At 57.7% G+C, this 18,761-nt stretch overlaps 1 protein-coding gene and 1 long non-coding RNA gene across 4 annotated transcripts; one reads left to right on the top strand and one right to left on the bottom strand.

Annotated features, from left to right (window-relative positions):
• The first annotated feature begins 343 nt into the window (after nt 1-343).
• On the top strand, nt 344-6,023 carry LOC150011009 (uncharacterized). Of its 2 annotated transcripts, none has more exons than XR_016510412.1 (4): nt 344-629; nt 2,244-3,303; nt 4,824-4,997; nt 5,534-6,023. It is a non-coding gene; the product is annotated as an uncharacterized LOC150011009 (long non-coding RNA). The 2 variants fall into 2 exon arrangements; XR_016510413.1 differs by lacking the exon at nt 344-629 and adding an exon at nt 1,339-1,720.
• CBX7 (chromobox 7) lies at nt 350-17,694 on the bottom strand. 2 transcript variants are annotated; one of them, XM_090272409.1, is made up of 6 exons: nt 17,452-17,694; nt 15,318-15,361; nt 8,654-8,719; nt 3,932-3,998; nt 949-1,300; nt 350-571 (listed from the first exon to the last, which is right to left on the bottom strand). In XM_090272409.1, the coding sequence occupies exons 1-6, from the start codon at nt 17,518-17,520 to the stop codon at nt 417-419; spliced, it is 753 nt and encodes a 250-aa protein (XP_090128535.1). In that variant the 5' UTR covers nt 17,521-17,694; the 3' UTR covers nt 350-416. The 2 variants fall into 2 exon arrangements, with proteins under 2 accessions (XP_090128535.1, XP_090128536.1); XM_090272410.1 differs by having other exon boundaries at nt 949-1,021; nt 17,452-17,688.
• Nucleotides 17,695-18,761: the final 1,067 nt, after the last annotated feature.

The following is an 18,761-nucleotide window of genomic DNA, read 5'->3' as shown; positions in this document are numbered from 1 at the left end:
AAAAGGAAAAGGAAAATCAACCAGAAAGGCTGGATGGGTTGCTCAAGGGGGAGGGTTCGGGCCTTTCCACCCTCCTGTAGTTCCTAGGACCAGCAGCTGTGTCTCTAGAGGAGAATGGTGATGGAGGTGTCCAAGGGATGGTGGCCTTGTCCCCATTCTGCCCCTGGAGATGGTACCCAAACTGACAGAGCAGGGCCAGGCCTCCCCAGCTCCCAGCCAGAAAGAGACTTGCAGGCCTCCCTGTAAACATCACCCATAGAGAAAGGAGCAGGATGGTGGGAGTATTGGGATCTTCCTCCCAAGTCCTGTTCCATATTGTTAAATAAAATAATTACCCCCCCAACCCCTCCCCATCTCTGGAAGTCCCCACCCCAAGCCCAAAAGAAACCAGTTTAAGAAAAGTAAAAAACGCTGATTCAGAACTTCCTGCTTCGGTCTCGGAAGAAGCCCTCAGCCGCCTGGGCCTCACGGAAGGTGACGGTGATGGAGTTGGCGGTGATATCAGTCACTGTCACTTCACTCGTGGGGAGCACAGGTGTCCAGGAAGGAGGCCCCTCGGCCAGGTCTGCATCTGTTACAGCCATGGGAGAAAGACAGACAGACCGATGGAGGACAGCACTGACAATAAGGTGGGAAGGTGGGAACGGGTGGCAGCATGCAGACTACTCCCCTTCCCCCAACACCAGGTTGTCCTCTGAGTCCCCAGCCAGGTCAGGGCCTAGCCTAGGACTGAACAAACGGGAGGCAGTCCCTGCATTTATCTTTCCTGGCTGGACCACCACTCATCCTGAGCAGGACCACAGAAAGAGCTCTGGGCTGGGTGCCAGGGCGCGGCCTCCAGAGCACCCCAAACCCTCTCTGGGCCTTAAGCCCGTCGGGCCTGATGACTTAAGGGACCTTTCCAGCTCTGAGCGTCTCTGGGCCTGGCCTCAGGTTGGGCCACCTTACCCTCCTCTCCGGGGGGCTGCTCAGCAGGCTCCCACTCGCTGGCTGCCTGCAGGACGTCCGGGGCCGGTGACTCCTGCAGGAAGAGCTCCCGTGGATGGCTGTGACTCTCCAGGTTGGGCCCGCGGGGCGGGAACTTCTTGCGTGAGAGCCGCAGGTACTTGTGGGCCTTGCGCGGCTTGCAGAGCGGGAAAGGCAGGGTGGGCACCAAGGGGCCCTTGTCCACCAGCTCAGGCGCCCCTGCCTTGACCACCCCCTCGGGGCTCCCGCTGCCGAGTGGGCGCGTCAGGGAGAAGCAGAGCTTCTCCTTGCCCTTGGCCTTGTGGGAGCTCCGCAGGTCCATGCTGTACAGCCGCTGCGGGGGCAAGCCAGGGCACGGCGGGTCAGCCCTGCCCTCCCACCCACTGCCGCGCCTTTGCTCATGCTGTTCCACCCGCCTGAGCACCCTTCCCCGTGTTTCCTGGCCCAGAGCCAGCCATCAGCGCAGCCCCAGCCCTACAGCCCCACAGGGCCGCCTCATCGCTCCAGGGGGCTGCAGGGCTCAGGCGTGGGGTCACAGGCGTACACCTCTGGTACACAGTGGAGGGCGGGCAAGAGGGACAAAGCACAGATCTGGATTTATGAAGCAGATAAGTTTAGGAGCTATTCTGCATTATAGGAAAGGAAACTGCTTACTAAAGGACCCCCAGAGCTGAGGCAGCCAGCTCCCCAGGGAGGCAGAGGGCTCTGAAGTTTCCTGGGCAAATTAACCAAAGGGTTCACACAGCACTGGCTGGTACAGGCACTGCCAGCGGCCTGCGGGTACCCCTGGATCCCTTCAGGGCTCTCAGCCGAGCTGCCGCATGGCCCCACGTGGGCCCAGCCCTCTGTTGACACCCTGCGTCATTCTTGTTAAAACGGGCTGAAAGGAAGCTTCTTCCACTACTTAAGGGCTGGTGTTTTGCAATTTGGGGATTTGTCTAACTGACTTTGCGGGCAATTTATACAAGTTTAAGAAAGATCCTTGGTGCTAAAATGTGGGGAGGGCCTCGATCACTCTGGGATAGTTCTTCCTCCTGCCCCTCCCACCAGAGGCCAAGAGTTCCCAGGAAGAAAGTGAGGCCATTAGCTAGGATCTGTAGGTTGAATATTTCCAGGTGGAAGCAAAAAGCACACGAGCAGGCTCCGTTCTTGAGTCCCACCTGCTAATGCCCATCAGTGGGCATGGGGTGCAGGTTACCGTGGTGATGGGAGGAGGGCTGAACTGGGAGGGCATTGGGAAAATACTGTAACGCTCAGAGGGCTTATCCTATATGCAGCGTCATCAAAACCTGCTCCTTCAGCCTGGTTTCCAGGCCATCACAAGCCCAGTCAACTCTCCAACAATTCTGCGAGGTGGACTCATCCTTGTCCTTCTCCGCCTCACCACGAGAGAGCTGACCAGGAGCGCCAAAGTCAGATCTGGGCTTGCATCCAGCTGTGTGTCCCTGGGTAAACTACCGGCCTACCTGCGCTTCGGTTTCTTTGTCAGTGGAACGATGAACAAGCTGTGGTAGTCAGCCTCCAAGACAGCCCCAAACATCCCTGCCTCTGGGGGTTCACACCCGTGTGCAGTCCCCCCGCCCACTGAGCACTGCAGTGGGGTGCTTCCGAGGCCAGGTCATAAAGACACTGGGCTTCTTCCTTGTTCTCTCTCTTGGATCACCACTCTGGGGGAAGCTGGTGGCCATAGTGTGAGGCCACACAGCAGCCCCCTAGGGAGGCCCACACGGTAAGGAACCGGGCGTCCTGTGGGCATCTAGCTCTGACTGGCCCGCGAGTGGCGCTTGTGAGTAGCACTTTGGAAGCGGATCATCCAGCCCCAGTCAGGCCTTCAGATGAGTGGATCCCTGGCCGACATCATGATTGTAACCTGAACTGGAATCACTAAAGAACTAGCTAGAGCACTCCTGAATTCCTGACCCACGGAGACTCTGAAGTCACAAGTGTTTTTTGTGGTAGGTTGCTTAGTCAGGGGGAGTTTATTACACAGAAATAGGTGATGATACACCTTCCGCAGAGGCTTACCGTGCAGAAGTAAGTTCATTTGTGGAGGGCACTGAGCCCAGAGCTGAGCGTGGAGAGGATGTGTGACAGGTGCCACTTTCCTTCCTGGGCCCAGCTTACACCAAGCCCCGGGGAAAGCGCCCACTGTGTGAAGGGAGGCCCATCTACTCTACCATCACGAGTGGACAGGAGGCTGGACATGGCTCAGACTGCACATGGACCAAAAAGACTTGCTTTGGTCCCAAATATTGGATGGGCCTTACTAAAATAAGGAGAGCAGGCGTTCCTATCATTCCAATGTTACAGATGAGAAAACTCAGAGAAACTGATCAGGTAACATAACTGTGTCAAATCACAAAGCTACACCCCCTCAGACGGCACCCTCTTTCAGCGCAAAGCAGTGAGGTCAGCAAAGTGCCCTCCAGGCCTGGGTAACAGGATGCTAGAGTCTAGACCCCACCTGAGGCAGAGGCTCAGAAAAGGAGGCCCCAGAGGGTTCTTTCACTCAGAAATGGCAGGTTTTGGGACATTCCAACACTATGCTTTCAGAATGCCAAGAATCTCCTTTTCTTGAATTCTAAAATTCCAGGCTCCCAGGTTCCTCAATTCTAAAGTTTTTGTCTTCTAAGGACGTCAGATACTACAATTTTGCGTTTTGGGGACTTTGAATATCAAAAAGGCTCATTTACAAGAGTCTGAGCTTTCAAAACCCTAGGAGAACATTAGCCATGCGCCCAGCCTCCCTCCCTCCACAGCGCCTCCTCCAGGCTGCCTTCCTGGGCTACCAGCCCCACGGTCTGACTTTTCCCAACTCCTTCCATTGGACCTTGCCCACGAAGTGTCTCCCACCCACAGTGACCTGGGTGGGGCTGAGGTGGGGGGAGTGGTTCGGCTCAGCTAGCTGGGCGACTGCGGGGCGAGCACAGGGACCTGTGGGTGGGCACCAACGCTGGTGGGTTACCTGCAGCAGGAGCCGCTTGGGTTTCGGACCTCTCTTCCTATACCCCGACGCGCGGTCTCTCTCCTCCCTGGGGTGCAAAGCAGATGGCAGAAGAAAAGGAAACACTGGTGACATTTAAGGGAAAGTATGGTCCGCTCCACCCTGCCCTCTGCAATCCGTGGGGGAGGGGGCATCCTCTACAGGCCACCCCCCAATCCTGGAGTAGGGGCTCCTCCCCGGTGCTCTCTTTAGGCCATGACAACAGGATCACGTGTTTAACTCCCAGGGCCTCGGTCTTCCCAGCTGACAAAAGGCAAGGCACAGCCACCGGTCCCAATTGCTGAGGGAGAACTGAGGTGGCATCTCCAAACACATGTGGCTCCTTACTGGGCTCCAGGGTCGCGCCAGAGCCCCGCTCCACACACCACCCTCCCCAAAATGGAGTTCTGGTGTCAGTCAAGTTTGCCTTGAATGTCCCAGGCAGTTGATGAGAATGGAATGGTCCTTCCCCCCATTTGGGGTCCCCCATTTGGGATATGCATGACGGGTGGAGAGAACAGGCTCCCACCTGTCTGTCCTCTTCGGTCCGGGAAGGGGAGAAAAACTAGCCTATGTTGAGTTCCTAGGAGACGACAGACTCTGTGCTGGGGTCCTTCCCCGCACCCCAAATGCACACGGGCACAGCCTGAGGCTGCAAGCAAAGCCACACACAGCACACGCCAGGCATCACGGCCAACAGCAGCGCCTGAAGTGGGGGAAATTCACAGCCATTTCCTTCTGCCCACTTCGCTTCGTTCCCCTCACACTTTCTGCGGGCCCCACGCAGAGGCCACGGGGTCGGCGGCAGGCATGTGAGGGCAGGAGTTCGCCCTGACAAAAGAAAACTCCTGAGATGCTGTAAATTAAATTCCAGGGGCCAGAGAGAGAGAAGGAGACAGAGCAGCCGGCCTGGCAGCAGCCGGGCCAGCTGACCAGACGGCGCCCAGTCCGGACTGCGCACTGGAGCCCTGAGTGGACCTTGGGCAGCCGACCACCAGACTCGCCACGCTGCGCTCGTGCGTGAACTCAGGACTGTTGCCTGTAACCGGTCAGAAGTAGTAACTATTTCTTCCTTACAGTCTCTGCGCCTCTCATGCAACGGTCCCAGCTTCACCACTTCCCTCCCCCATCTGTAGCCAGGGTCAAACCTTTCAAAACTTACACCTTTCTTCCCCAAAACATAACGCATGGGCGGGCAATAGTGGGGTTACAGTTGTGAGTGCACGAAACAGTTTATTCTTGCATTTTTATTAACTATTGTATTATTTTCCACACGAACAAGTATAGACCTACTTTTGCCCACCCCTGTATAAACATGCCCATCTCTCGCCTCTAGGACGGTGCACGCACTGCCTCACCACCAAGCCCAGCGACGGGGGGTTTAGACTCTGCGCCCCACGGCCTGGTCCTCTGCTGGCTTGCACATGGCCCTATAAGCCCTTTCTTTTAAAAAGCCTTTTAGCCATGGGAGTTGCGTTTTCTAACAGTGCCCTTCCCCCTTACTGGTTGGTTGTGCGACCTTGGGCCAGTCTCCTGAACCCAACGAGTCCTGAGAGGCTGTTGCCACTGTTCCCCCTCCTCTAGGCAGCAGCCGGCCACCCTCCAGGACATCAGTCTCCAGGGCTCCTGGAGGCGATGCACCAGGTGGAGGGGGGCCTTCCCTCCCGATGCAGTTGGCGTCAGCAGGTCTACTGAGCAGAACTTGAACCAGATTTGAAAGTGGGCGCTGTGACACCCACTGCTGGCAGCTCACCAGGACAGACCTCCCAAGCCCTTGAGGTTGAGAAGCTTCTCTCAGAACCCAGGGCTGGGCGTTCCAGGACACCCCGTTCTAGGCCCAGCTCCACCCCGACCCACAGGAGACCTTGGCCAGTCCCTGCCCTTCTCTGGGCTTGTGTCCCTGTCTGGAGGAAGAGGCTCCCTTCTCAGCTGATCGCCAGCACTCTTAAGAGGAACAGGAGATGTCCCTGGTATTTATGAAAATGGGAAGTAGAAAGGCTAACATAATAAAAAGGAGCAAGAGAGAAGGAAAAAAAGCAAAGAGAGGAAGCAGAGGGGGAAGAGGGAAGGGCCTTGGGGGAAAATAATAATACTGATAAAATGTGTTTATTATATTTATGAGTTATTTATTATTATGATTGCATACTGGACACTGTACGAGGCACTGCTCTAACGACGTGAGCCCTCACAATCACCCGATGAGGGAGGCGTTATTACTACCCCCATTTTATAGTTATGGCAACAGAGGCAGTGAGGTCAAGTAACTCAGCATGCAGTGGCCAAGTACTGTTACACCTCCCACCACTGGTGAACATGCTAAGCTCTGGTTCCAGACCTGGGAGGGTCAGGCCCAGGATCCCAGTCAGGGTCAGCAGGACACATTATCCTGGCTTCCAATCTGCAGCCTGCACCCCCATTCCTGCCTGCAAACTGTGGGGAGGGCCTAAGGTGGGGGCTTGCAGTCTGTCCAGTCCTTACCAACTCAGAGCCTGGTAGCTGTCAGACCTAGACACTCTGACCTTTTGCGTCCAGGGCTAAAGCACAGAGGCCACCACGGGTCGTGGCCCCAGCAAGCCCTCAGTGCCTGCGCAGTCCCTCCTCGTGTGCAGGGACGCCCCCTGCCCCAGTACAGCCCCTCTCAGGCCTCCTGTCTTCATTAAAACCCTGCAAAGCATGTGTTAAACAGACATCATCCTGTTTACTTCCTTTTCCCCAAGACTGAGAGGAGTCAGTCAGTGTCACCCAGAGGGTCTGTGGAAGTCTCCAAGCTCCTAGTTTGCTCCTTAACTGTTGACTTCTACCAGGACGGACTCTGCCCTCCCTGAACAGAGCCACCCCCATTCCTCCAGTGTCCCTGCCCTCCCACCCTGTCCCCACCTCGGTTTCCCAGCTCACACCCCAGTCAGCCACACTCAGGGCCACACGTGCCTCCAGGCTGCTCCTCAAACACAGGCCCTCACCCCAGGGCCTTTGCACTCACGGCGCGTTGCCCACATGGTCTCGAAAACACCCCTTGGGCTCATTCCCTCACTTAGTTCAGGTGCCCGATCACCAGCCACCACCAGCCACCCAGGGAAACCAGCACCCCGCCTGTCCCTCTCCCTGACCCTCCTCTATCTTTGCAGCAGTGACCACCGTCTGACAGTGTACACGCTTGTTAGTGTACCTTTCATTGCCTGTCTCCTCACTGGGATGAGAGCCACGTGGGGGCAGGGACCTCTGTTGCTTTGCTGGGACCCCAGCCCCTGGACCAGTGCCCGGCACGTGCCAGGGCCTCAATCAAGGCTTGTTGAAGAAGCAAAGAATGAGCAGCTGACCCCTAATTCCCATCAGAAGGTGTGTGTGCCCACACTCACAGGCTTACAAAGCGCTTTCTCTTTCCTTTACTTCCCGAGAAAGCGACACAAGGCCAGCACATTCACCCCATTTCACAGACAGGGGCCGAGGCTCAGAGAGGGGAAGGCCTCGCCCGACACCTCGGAACTGGGGGGCAGCAGAGCCAGGATTCTGCTGCGGGCCTAATGCCGCCCAGCTCTCTCCTCGCCCCGCTCCTGGGTGCTCCACGGGCTCTCCCAGGGCCACAGCCTCGCTGGTCAGGGCCCCACGGCCACTCGGGAACCAGAAGGGTACAGGGGGTTCTCATTTCTAAAGGTGGCAACAGTGAGAACTGCTCCTTCAAGTCGGCAGCAGAGGTCTCCTGGGCGAGAAGAGAGGAGAGGGGGGCACGAGGGACAGAGCAAGGGCGTCCGACGCGCAGGCCAGAGGCCGGGCTGAGTCCTGGTCGGGCTGTTTCCCAGCTGGAAGGCTCCTGGGCAGGCCCCACAGCTCCTCACAGCCCCTCAGAGCCTCAGGTTCCCCATCTGCCAGCGGAGACCCCCATCCCTGCCTCAGGAGGTTTCCAGAGCGGCCGATTTCAGGCACTGGTTCCCACTGCACAGGTCGGCAGTGGAGAAGGGGCTGCAGGAGCAGGGCTGCCTGCTGGGAGGTAACTCTGGACTCACACAGCAGAAGGGAACGGCTCCGTTCTGCTCAAAGGGCCCCAACACTGGGAGAAAGGACATGTCAAAGGCTCCCTGCTGCGATGTGTCCTCCTGGCCGTTGGAGGAGCTGCCAATCACTAACCAACCTGTGACTCTCAGCAGAGCACTGGCAGATGTGGGAGACTGAGACCCAGGTAGCTTTGCCCAGTGCCACTCAACTAGAAGAAGGCAAAGTGGGGTGGACGAGAACTTAGCTATCCTGTCTTCAAAGCCACCCCCACCAACCCCAGGCCTTTCCTGAGCCTCATCAGATTGCCTTCTCCTTTCAGGGAATCTCTAGGGAGCATGTCTCTGCCCTCTCCCCAAGGGCATGCCGGGCATTACTGATATTGTTGCCCCTCTCACATAGGGCATCACTATGATACATTTTAATATTCATCACCGCATCTGAAACCCCTCCTTATGGAGAAGCTACAGCCAGAGTTACTGGGGTGACCCAGCTACAGAAGAGAGACCGAGGCCTGTGGAGGGGAGGGAAGTGGCCAACATCACCCCACCTGCCCTGGAATTGGTGCCCAACACCTTCCCACAGCTGCAGACTAGACTGGGCTGTCCCCACCTGCCACATCCATGCCCCTTGTTGAGAGCCAAGCCAGCAGCGGGCTCTCTAGGAAACCTCTGAGCCTCCCCGTCAACCAGCCCCATGGCAGGCTGAGCCCCTTACTTCTCCTCATAGGCCAGGACCAGGCGGGGGTCCAGGATGTGCTCTTCTGGCTCCCACGTGCTGTACCTGGAAGAGAAATGAGAGGTCAGAGCTGCCCTGTCCCCCCGGTATTCAGAGGCCACAGCTGCTTCACCAGGGCCCACTGTCTGCAGACCCTGGCCCCTTCCTGGTCCAGGAAATTGTCACCTACTCCTAGGAGCTGTCCTTGGCCAGCCAAGCTAGGTCAGGAGCCTCCTGAGGGATCTAATGACACCAGAACTCCCCTCATTCTGAGCACTGATCACACCGCCCTATAAATGTTTGTGTCTAACTACCAGTTAAGACTCTCTGTCCACCTTAGCAGGTGCCTGGAAAGGGCAGGGCCTGTATGTCCCACATTCCCTTCCTGGAAGCGGCAAGAATCTGGGGTAAAGGGCAGGGGCTCTGAGCCAGACAGCCTGGGTTCGAATCCCAGCTCTGTCCATGATAGCTGTAAGATCTTGAACAATTTCCCTAAGGGCTCTGTGCCTCGATTTCCCCGTGTGCAAAGCACTCAGCTGAAAAAAGCACTCCTATGCCCAAGTGTTTAGTGCAGGGCTGACACACAGGAAGTGTTCTGTGTTTGTTATTGTCGCTCTCCCCGCCCCCTCCTCAGACCCCAGCCTCAGCACAGCCTCTCTTGCCAGGCTGAGCTGCTCCTTCCCTCTTGGGCACACATCTGTGCCATCAAGGCCAGGTCTGAAGTGCCCTTACATCGGGGCCTGGCACACAGCAGGAATTTGGTAAATGTCCAGTGGCTGGTGCAGTGGCCATAGGGCTAGGACCCCCTAGGATGTTCCCAGGGGATCTTCCACCACTCCCAGGCCAGAGAGTGTCCATCCCCTGCTGGAACAGACCTGGACTGAGATAGCTCAGCATTTCCTGAGCTCAGCCATCCTTGTTCCACCTGCACCGTTACTGACTGAGTATCTGCCTTTAAGCAGCTCACTTTTTCATGTATGTGATTTCACTTTAAACAAACTGTATGTGACTTCCACAATTGGAAAAACCAGTATCACTCAATATAAACAGATGCTAGCACATAAAAATTAAAAATTTAAAACATACATGCATGTATGCATATGTGCATGCATACGAACATACAATCATACCAATATGTATATGTGCACAGGTATATACACAAACAAAACCCAGGCCCTGGACTCTGATTCTGGCCAAGGCGGCACCCAGGTCTCGCTGGGTGAGAAGGGAGGTGAGCATGTATCACCGAGGTGTTAGCAAGCAGAAAGAGGCTGGGCATTGCCCCTGCGCCCATGGCCTCCAAACCAGCTGAGCTGAAACCATGTTAAACAGGCCTGGGACTGTGAAACCCACAGCTGACCAATCTAAATACGAACAAGCTGCTCAAGGGCAGAATCCTCTGCTGCTTTCTCTACTGACACTGCTGCACAGCGACTGTCGGGCTCTGTGACTGAGCAGTGACGGTCCATGCCCTGAGGACCTTACAGCCCATCCCCAAGTGCCACACGCTCAGCCTGAGCAGACACTGTCACACCTCTCTTCCTTTGTACATGCTGTGCTCTCTGCCTGGATGCCAGTCCCTCTGGAGGACCCTGCGCATCCTTGCAACCAGGTCCTTGTAGCTTTCCCTGAGATCCTCTCCCAGCTGTCCCACTCCCAGCAGGACGAACCCTCCCCTCCACCTGCCACAGTTACTGATGAATGCAGCTGGCATCCTGGTGGGCAGATTGTAACCCCTTCCCAGAGCACCCAGCCCAGGCCCAGCCCCCAGGTGCTCTGGCAATAGCTCCAAAAGCCACACAGTTTTGCTAATCCTGAAGCAATGTGAAACTGAAACTGGTTATATATATTGTGTGTGGGGTGGGTAAAACCCAAACTATGAGCAACCAGAGGCTAGCAGAGATGCCAACTTTCCACCCCCAAAATAAAGGTTGAGTTTCCTCAGCTGGAACTAGTTACAAGAAAGGGGAGTTTTGTTTCCCTGCTGTGGGCTGCTTCAACCTCCCTCTTTCTGTAGCTGTTGCAATGTTTCTACCTTGTTCTAGTTCTCTGCCCTGCCCACTGCCCCCTCCCCCGCCCTGCCCACTTTTCGTTAATGTCGCTGCTGTATGGTTCCTGGCAAAGTCCCTAATCTTCTCTGGACCTCAGCTTCCTCATTTTAGAATCACTAGCACCACCACAGACAGTAACAGCAAGGAGTGAGAGCAGACTACCACCAAGGACCCATTCATTCTTCCTAACACCCTTATGAGGTAGGTGACCCCATTTTGCAGATCAAGATACCGAGGCCCAGAAGGTAAGCATCTTGCCAAGGCCACTGAGACAGCGAGTGGGCAGTCTGTGGCTGGAACTCAGTTGAATCTTGGCCACCCTCTCTGCCTTTGGGTATCTCACATGTCGCCATACCAGCTCCCCACCGAGCTGGGATGTCTTTGGGAGAGGGACACTGCCTGATTGTCCTCGTCCTCAGTTTCTGACCTTGGAGCCTGGCACACAGTGGGTGCAAGGAAAGGGCTGGCAGATTCAGAGGGGGCTGTTACTGGCCTGGGGCCTCCATCCGTGGGACCTGAGGCAATAGCACAGGGTCAGACTTGGCAGCAGGAGGCCCTGCTTCGCGCTAGGGGAGGACAAGGGAACATGCATTGCACAAGTGTCTGTGGAACACCCTGGCTCCCCTAAAATGGAGGTCACTAGCGCCCCTCGGCAGAGTGGCGATCCAGAGGCCACAGTGATGGCAAACGCGGTTTGGGAATAGCCGGGCGCAAGGACAAGAGCTGCAGGTGGCACAGTCCACAACTTAGGCGACAGGGGGCGGGCTGGGTTGGGTGTGCAGGGGGGATGGGCCCGGTCTGGGCGGGTACAGAGCGCTCAGTGGGGGGCGGAGGGCCCACTCCGCCCCGCCCCGCGCCTTCCTGGGGCCCGGGAGCCGTGCGCGCGCACGCAGGGGGGGCGCGTACACCGGATCACCAGGCCAGCCAATGGGCGCCGGGGGCGGGGACGGCGCGCGCCCGCTGAGAGGTAAACACGGCCACGTGACCGCCGGCCGCCGGGTAAACAGGCACAGGCGGCGGTTTTAGCCCGGTATGCGCAGGCTCCCGCCATGCTGGGGGCGGGGCGCCCCGCCGGGCAAGGCCCGCCCCAGCCCCCCACTGCAATGTAATGTTGCCCCAAAGGAGACGGGGCGCCGCGGGGGTCGCGGCAAGCCGGCAGGGGTGACTTTGAGCAAGGGCCTCGGGCCTCCGTTTATCCGTGCGTGCAGCGGGGCCACCGCCACAGCTCCTGTCTTTTAGGGCTGCTGTGAGTGTTAGCTGCGTTAAGCCCTGGGAAGCGCTTAGTTCAGTGCGGCACATAATAAAAGCAAACAGGCGTTAATTAAATCAACTTAAAAGCTTAGAGAGTGCAAAAGCCTGCCAGGACCGGAATCCCGAACCCAGGCTTTTAGACACGTGCCTCCAGGGCCTCGGGCACTGGCAGGAGCCCGGTGCTGTCCTGGGCAGCCGGTGGCAGGGCCGGTCAGGCCAGTGCCTCACTTTGCAAGTGGGGAGACGGAGGTGCAGAGGGACTGAAGGCTTTGCCCCGGGTCACACAGTTAAATATCTAGAGCAGAGTTCAGAGGCAGCCTGGTCTGGCTCCACGGCCTCCACACTTCCCACTGAACTGCCATCAGGCCACACAAGAGATCCTCAGTCACCTCTGCCACAGGCCACTGCGTATCAAAGGGGCCAGGCATCCATGTCCTGGGGTCAGGCAGCCTGTAGTTCAAATCACTGCAGCTTCATGACCCAGGCAGGACTCCTCCGCTGAGGGCTTCTCTCTCCCTCTCTGTAAAATGGGCTGCCGTGAGTCAATTAAATGGGCCAACGCCTCATCACACCAGGGGCTTACTGATGAGCAGTGTGCCCCTGGTATGGTTATTGCTGTGTCCACTGACAATGTCACCACGAAAGCTCCGTGGAGACGGCCCTCCCTGGAAGACGCGACAGCATTCACTACAGGGAAGGAAGGCGGGGTAGCAGTCGTGGGCAGATTGCAATGTGACTGGGGTGTCTGAGGGTCTCTTCGGGGCTGAGAGCACTTGCAGCTGATTATTTAACATCCCCTGCCCCATGACCCCAGCCCTTCTCTGTGCCCCCAGCCCCTCTCTGTGCCATTTGCTGTGCCTTCGGGAACTAGCAAGACAGCTCCTCTGCCCCACCTGCTGGGGAGGAAGGGCAGTCATTTGTCTGCTGTTTGGAGAGAAAACAGGCAAAGGATGTAAAGGCTTAACAGGGGCCTGACACAGGGCGAGTATCCCGTTGTTTCTGTTGTTAATACAGCTTCCCTGGCCAGGGTGAGGAGAGGGCTACGCTGCAGAAGAATCTGACCCCTCTCCCCACTGAGGCTGGGGCTGCCCTAGTGACGGCTCCCAGGCCTGCAGGTTGCATCCTGCCCAACTATCCGCTCCCCGCTCCCTTTCTCAGCCTCTGTTCCAAGCGAGCCCCCTTGACGAGGGGAAACTTATGACCAAACAGTCTCCTTCTTCTCCCTGTGACTGAAGCTGTCTTCCCCTGATGAAGTGGGGTGGTGCAGCGGATGGCATGAAGTAGGGACCACACCACGTGGGGTTGGCAGTTATATTCTTGTAATGACCTCCCCTTTCCCCACCTGAGGACTGATCTAAATGATTTCTGGGCCACTTTGAGTTCCTGTGAGAAATGGAATCCCTTAGGTCCCTGTCCTGGCTGGGGGTGGGGCAGCGGACCTAGAAGCGGAGCTGTCTAACTCTATTGATAGCCAGCATTCAGTAAGGTCTTGGTCAGCTGAGAATTCACCAGGTACTTTCTAGTGTCACCTAATCCTCACAACAATGCTGTGAAGGAGGCTTTACTATTCTACATATGGAAGCAATGGTCTCACTATGTTGGGGACCTGCCCAAAGGCTCACAGCTGGACTGTGGGATCCAGGACCAAAGTGTGGGGGAGCCAGAGGTGCACCCTTGACAAACAGGGCTCCCAGAATCCCCTTGGGGGTCATAAAAGGTAGTCATGAGCCCACCTGGTGGTCTCAGTGTGTTAAGAAACAAGTGGCCCCAAGGCCAGGGCTCAGGCTAGCAGACACATGGAGGGACTGCGCTGGGAGCACGAGGTCCTTCCCTGCTCATGGAAGCTCTGATGGGCAGACATATTTATTTGGGATTAATAAAAGTGGGAAAGGAATTTTTAATTGACAAGTGCCTCTGTTTAGAGAAGGAAATCTTTCAAAAGATAAGAGGCTACAGAGGAGGAAAACTAGCCAACAGAGCCTTGAAGGCCACTGGGCTGGGCCCCCACTCCAGTGCAGGGCCTCCTGGTGCGGAAGCTGGGGCGGGGGGGTGAGTGCTCAGCCAGCCCACACTCCTGTTCCCTGCCTGGCATCTTCCTCTTCTAGCTCTCCCACATTCTTACTGCCCCTTCATCCAGGCCGGAACCGCCTCTTACCTGCCCCGTGGAGGAAGGGACCCTCCTTCAGTCCCAGGGTGTTTGGGAGGGGGCAGCAGGGGCAGAGGAATGGACAGGTGCATTATCTGGCTGACCAGCCACCAAACCCAATCATCAGGATGCCTGCAGGTCACCCTGAACATGCAGCTAAGCCTTTCACCCCACAAGGTGGAGAAATCTGTGAAGGGAGGAGGGTCTGGACTATTGAACCCATTTTGCAGAGACAGCTGAGGCAATATGGGTCATCTTCCTCTCTGCTGTCTCTCCCCATGATACCCCAAGACACCCCCAGGACCCAAAAGCAGGTCAACCCTCCACCACCTGCATAGCAGAAAGTGAGTGGCACAGACAGCAGATGCTCTGGGTAGAGGGCATTCCAGGAATGAGCTTCTTGGAGGCAGGGCAGGGAGGTGGGGCACAGACAGACCAATGGGTAGGCCCCACGACTTGCTCATTCCACCCCCTCAACAACTCCCTGCTGGGAGGTGATTGATTGGTATGAAGGTTCTTGATTGGGCCTCAGCAGGAGAGATGCACAGGCTGGGAGAAGTCCTAGACCCAGCTCCCTGCCCCCCAACTCTGAGATGGGGAGGCCTAGTTCAACTCCGCCACCACTTGCTGTGTGACTCAAAGCAAACTGCTTACCTTCTCTGAGCCTGTTTCTACAGTTTTAAAAATTACTACCCCACCAGCCTCAACAAGGCTGTATGAGAACCTGCTTTGTGGACTGGAGAGTGCTGTCCAAAGGCCACGTGGTCTCAGGCTCTGTCCCTAGTTCTATGGCACTGAGGACTTCTGGCCCCCTGGCTAGCTTTGTCTTACCCAGTCTCACAAACCTCTGCCGAGCCCTGTACTTGCTATGGCTTGGGGATCCCTTCGCCTGGCCAGCAAGCATCTCTGACCCCAAGATGCTGGGCCTTTACCTCCCGGTGCCAGGAAAAGTCAGAAGGAGGGGGAGGGGTGCCTCCAACCAGAAGATGGAACTGGAGGGGAGCAGGTGAGAAAGGAAGCTGAGGCCCACCTTCACCCTCATGTATTCCAAGCCCCTCAGCTGGCAGAGAGGCAACTGAAACCCAGAGAAGGTGATTTAATCAAGACCCGCTGGCCAATTACTAGAGCAGCCGGAGCTAAAAGCTAGGCAGGAGAGGGGGCAAAAGTTGGATAGAGGGATATAGAGGCAGGCAGACACACACACAAAGGACCTTACTTTGGGGGCCATCCTTTCCACTTCACCAGATATTCGACTTTGCCCTGGGAAGAAAGAGAAGCAGACACAGTGAGACACAGAGCTGCCCTGCTGACCACTCGCAGGACAGTAAGACCCAGTCCCCTCCGCAGAGAGGTGCCCAACACACACACACAGATCAGAGAACCCCCACCAGGTCCCCACCAACCCAGAGACACACACCCTCCCTACTAGAGCACAGAAGCGCATCTGGGCCCAAACAGGGCTCTGTGGCAGAAGCCTGACGCTCACGGCACCCACGGGGAAACACTGCATGGGGGTGTGTACCACAAAGGCCCAGCGTGGAGAGCCCGAGTGCTAAGACAGTAACTCTCTTTCCTTTTTCGATCAGAAGACTCTCCAAATCGTAGAAAATTCCTCAGCTGTAATCCCGCCAGCCCCCTTCCTAGGAGAGGTGGCCTCTGGCCCACAGGTGACAAGGCAGGGACTTTAGGACTCTCAACTCAAAAGACTGACAAATCTCCACCTACAGAAGTGATGGTCACCCCTCCAGTTGTTAGAAAAGAGAGCCAGGCCCCTCCCTTCCTCACAGCTGATAGAGACCCTTAAAGTTTCCAGTCCAACCCCATCCATGGGGTGAAGCCTCTCCACACTGGAACTTTGAGACCAAGATGTCGCCTCTTCAAAGCGGCGTGTCCTGGCCACCATTTCGAAGGCCACTCCTCCCGCCTCAGTTCTCTGTGTGCCCAAGCCCCACTGGCCAGCCTGTTGTTATTCCTGCCGCATCGTGCGCCTCCTCTGCCAGAACGCCAGCTCTGTGAGGGAAGGGGTGTATTGCTCCCTGGGGCTGAGAACGGTGCCCGGTACATAACAGATCCTCATTAAATTTATTCTGAATGAATGGCTGAAACAGTGATGCTTCTCCCTCTCTGGCATGATCCCTCGGGCCTGTGCAGAAGGGGGGAATCCCTGGACCTGCTTGGGCTACACTTCATGAAAAGCACTGGGCTCTGCGGAATAAATTAAAATCCAGGAAACTCTGGGGGCGGGGGGCGAAGGAGGAGGGGCAGCACCGCCCGAAGACAGAGTTCAACCCCATCACAGATGCTCATGGCCCATCTTGGCCTTGAACCTTGGCCCAAGGTGCCAGGACTGCGTTTTCTCTCTCGGAAGATGAGCTGGCCATCGGCCAACGCGAGCTCCTTGCTCTACCCCCGTCTCCAGCTTGCCCCGGGCCATTGACCAGTTCACTTCCCCCGCTCGGCCTCAGTTTCTGCCTCTGTCCAATGGGAGGCGGTGACCTGCAAGACCCCTCCCAGGCCTGCCGCCGGAGCCTCCCAAGGGGCTGCAGAGGAGACGGCGAAAAGGGTGGTGGCGACTGCCCGCAGAGGAACCTGCCCCGAGGGCTGTCCTCCCCAACCTCCAGTCTGGGGCGCGCGGGCCCTGCCAACACGTGCACCGCAAGTGCGGACCGCCGAGGTCCAGCCCAGAGGCGCGGGGACCTACCCCAGCAGAACCCTCCTGAACTGCAGGGTGTGTGTTTAGGAGGCGAAGGGGGAGGAGCTTCGAGGAAGCCCGAGCGCCGGAGGCGGCTTCCCTGAGCCCTGCCGGGCGGGGCCGAAAGTTGGGGTGGGGAAAACAGAGGGGTGTGCGCTGCAGGAGAAGGAGAAAGATGGAGGTGGGGGTGTAGAGAGGATCGGAGAAGGTCCAAGTCCAACAGTTAGACTTCAGAGGCTGGAAGCTACTCCGAAGCCCGCCTCCAACTTCAAAGGTCTTGGTACCAAGAGTCCAGAGTCCTGTGTTCGAGACCCAGTTCAGACGCCAACAAACTAGGCAAGCCGTTTCCTCCACTTGGGCCTCAGTCTCCCCACATTTAGAAATGGGGGGGCGGTGAGGAAGGATGGCGCTCAGGACCCCTACAGTCCAATCCTAAGCTCAGTGGCCTCCAGCATCCGGGGGAGACAACTTTTATTCTACTTGCCCTACAAAGTGCTAGGGGAAACTGAGGCACGAGCTGGGGAGACGAGCCCAGAAGTGCGGGGCTACCTGGGCCTCCAGCCACACATTCGCCCTCGCCCCCAGCGTGGAGGGGACGTTGCTGGGAGCACGAGGGGACCCCAGAAGGGTCCTGGGAGCCGCCCCCCGGCAGCCTCACCTTCCGCACGCGCTTCTTCCGGATGCTCTCCACAGCGAACACCTGCTCGCCGATGGCTGACAGCTCCATGGGGGGCGGTGGACGAGCCGAGCGGGCCGGGGCCGGGCCGCGCCGGGCCGGGCCGGGGGCGGAGCTGCGGGGCCGCGGCTGTGGCGCGCGATGCTCGGGCCAGCGGGGACCCCGTCACCCTCGCCCGGGCGCGCACGCGCACGCGCACGCGCGCACACCCCCTCGCGCTCCCTCACGCAGCCGACGTTCCATTTATGAACCTGCGCAACGTTTTCCTCAGCGCGAGCGAGCGAGCGAGCGAGCGCGCGGGGGAGGGGGCGGGGCGGGGGCTTGGCTCGTGCCCGGCAGGTCCCGCCCCTTCGTACCCTCCGGCCCCGCCCCCGATGGAGCCCTGCCCCGCCCCGCCCCGCCCGTCTTGGAGGCTGGGAACGCACGCAGCTTACCCAAGCCGCTAGCCGGCTTAATTTTTTTGGCTTGGGGGCCTCTCCGCTCCGCGGCAGCGCGAGATCCTAACACCCACACGCATATCCTAAAGTCCTCCCGGTGTCTCCGATGGGCCGAAAACGGCATGGCCCGGGTTGGGCAGATGAGAAAACGGGCAGAGCGGGGTGGCCATCTGCCTTACCTCCCACAAAGAAGCAGGCAAGGGTCGCCTCGCGGACCCCTGCGCTGCAGGAGGGCAGAGACCGCCCAGGTTTTCCAGCTTGTCGAGACGTCGCAGCACCGCGGCCTCTCTAGATGCGGGCTCCGGAGCGTCGCAGTTTGGCCAATGCTGAGCAGGCCCCTCCACGTCCATCGTTCCATCATCCTGCCATCGTTGGTCCGTAGGCAGTAGTACAGACACGCCCGGGTCAGACGCGGCACTTCCTCGAGGGCCCCCGGGTAGGCAATGATTCGCGACAGGTGTAGCCGCGGTGGATAAAAGGTGCACACGGGCAACGGCAACGGATTTTTGCTGCCACGCCGACTCAAGCCCCAACACACCCACCACGCTGGGCGCTCGGCAGAGTAGGTGTTCAACTATTTGTGGAATGAATGGGTCTTGAGGTCCGGGACGAACTCATTATAACCACCCACCCCAAACCATCCCTTCTGTATTCTCTTGGCACCTCCACTTATCCTCACCGGGAACCCGGAGTCTTCCGTGTCCCTCCAGCTCCCACCGCCTACCGCAATTGATCCCAAGTCCTGCCTCTCTGACCCCCTCCCCTCGGTACCCTTTGCCCTTGTCCTGTCTCTGGACTGCAGCAAAGACCCCTCCGAACCGGTATCCGCACAACGCCAGAGTGCGCTTTCTAAAA

This window comes from Furipterus horrens, unplaced genomic scaffold (genome assembly GCF_987537825.1).
Source record: "Furipterus horrens unplaced genomic scaffold, mFurHor1.1.pri manual_scaffold_4, whole genome shotgun sequence".
Lineage (NCBI taxonomy): Eukaryota > Metazoa > Chordata > Mammalia > Chiroptera > Furipteridae > Furipterus > Furipterus horrens.
This window is presented reverse-complemented; position numbering and strand designations above follow the sequence as displayed.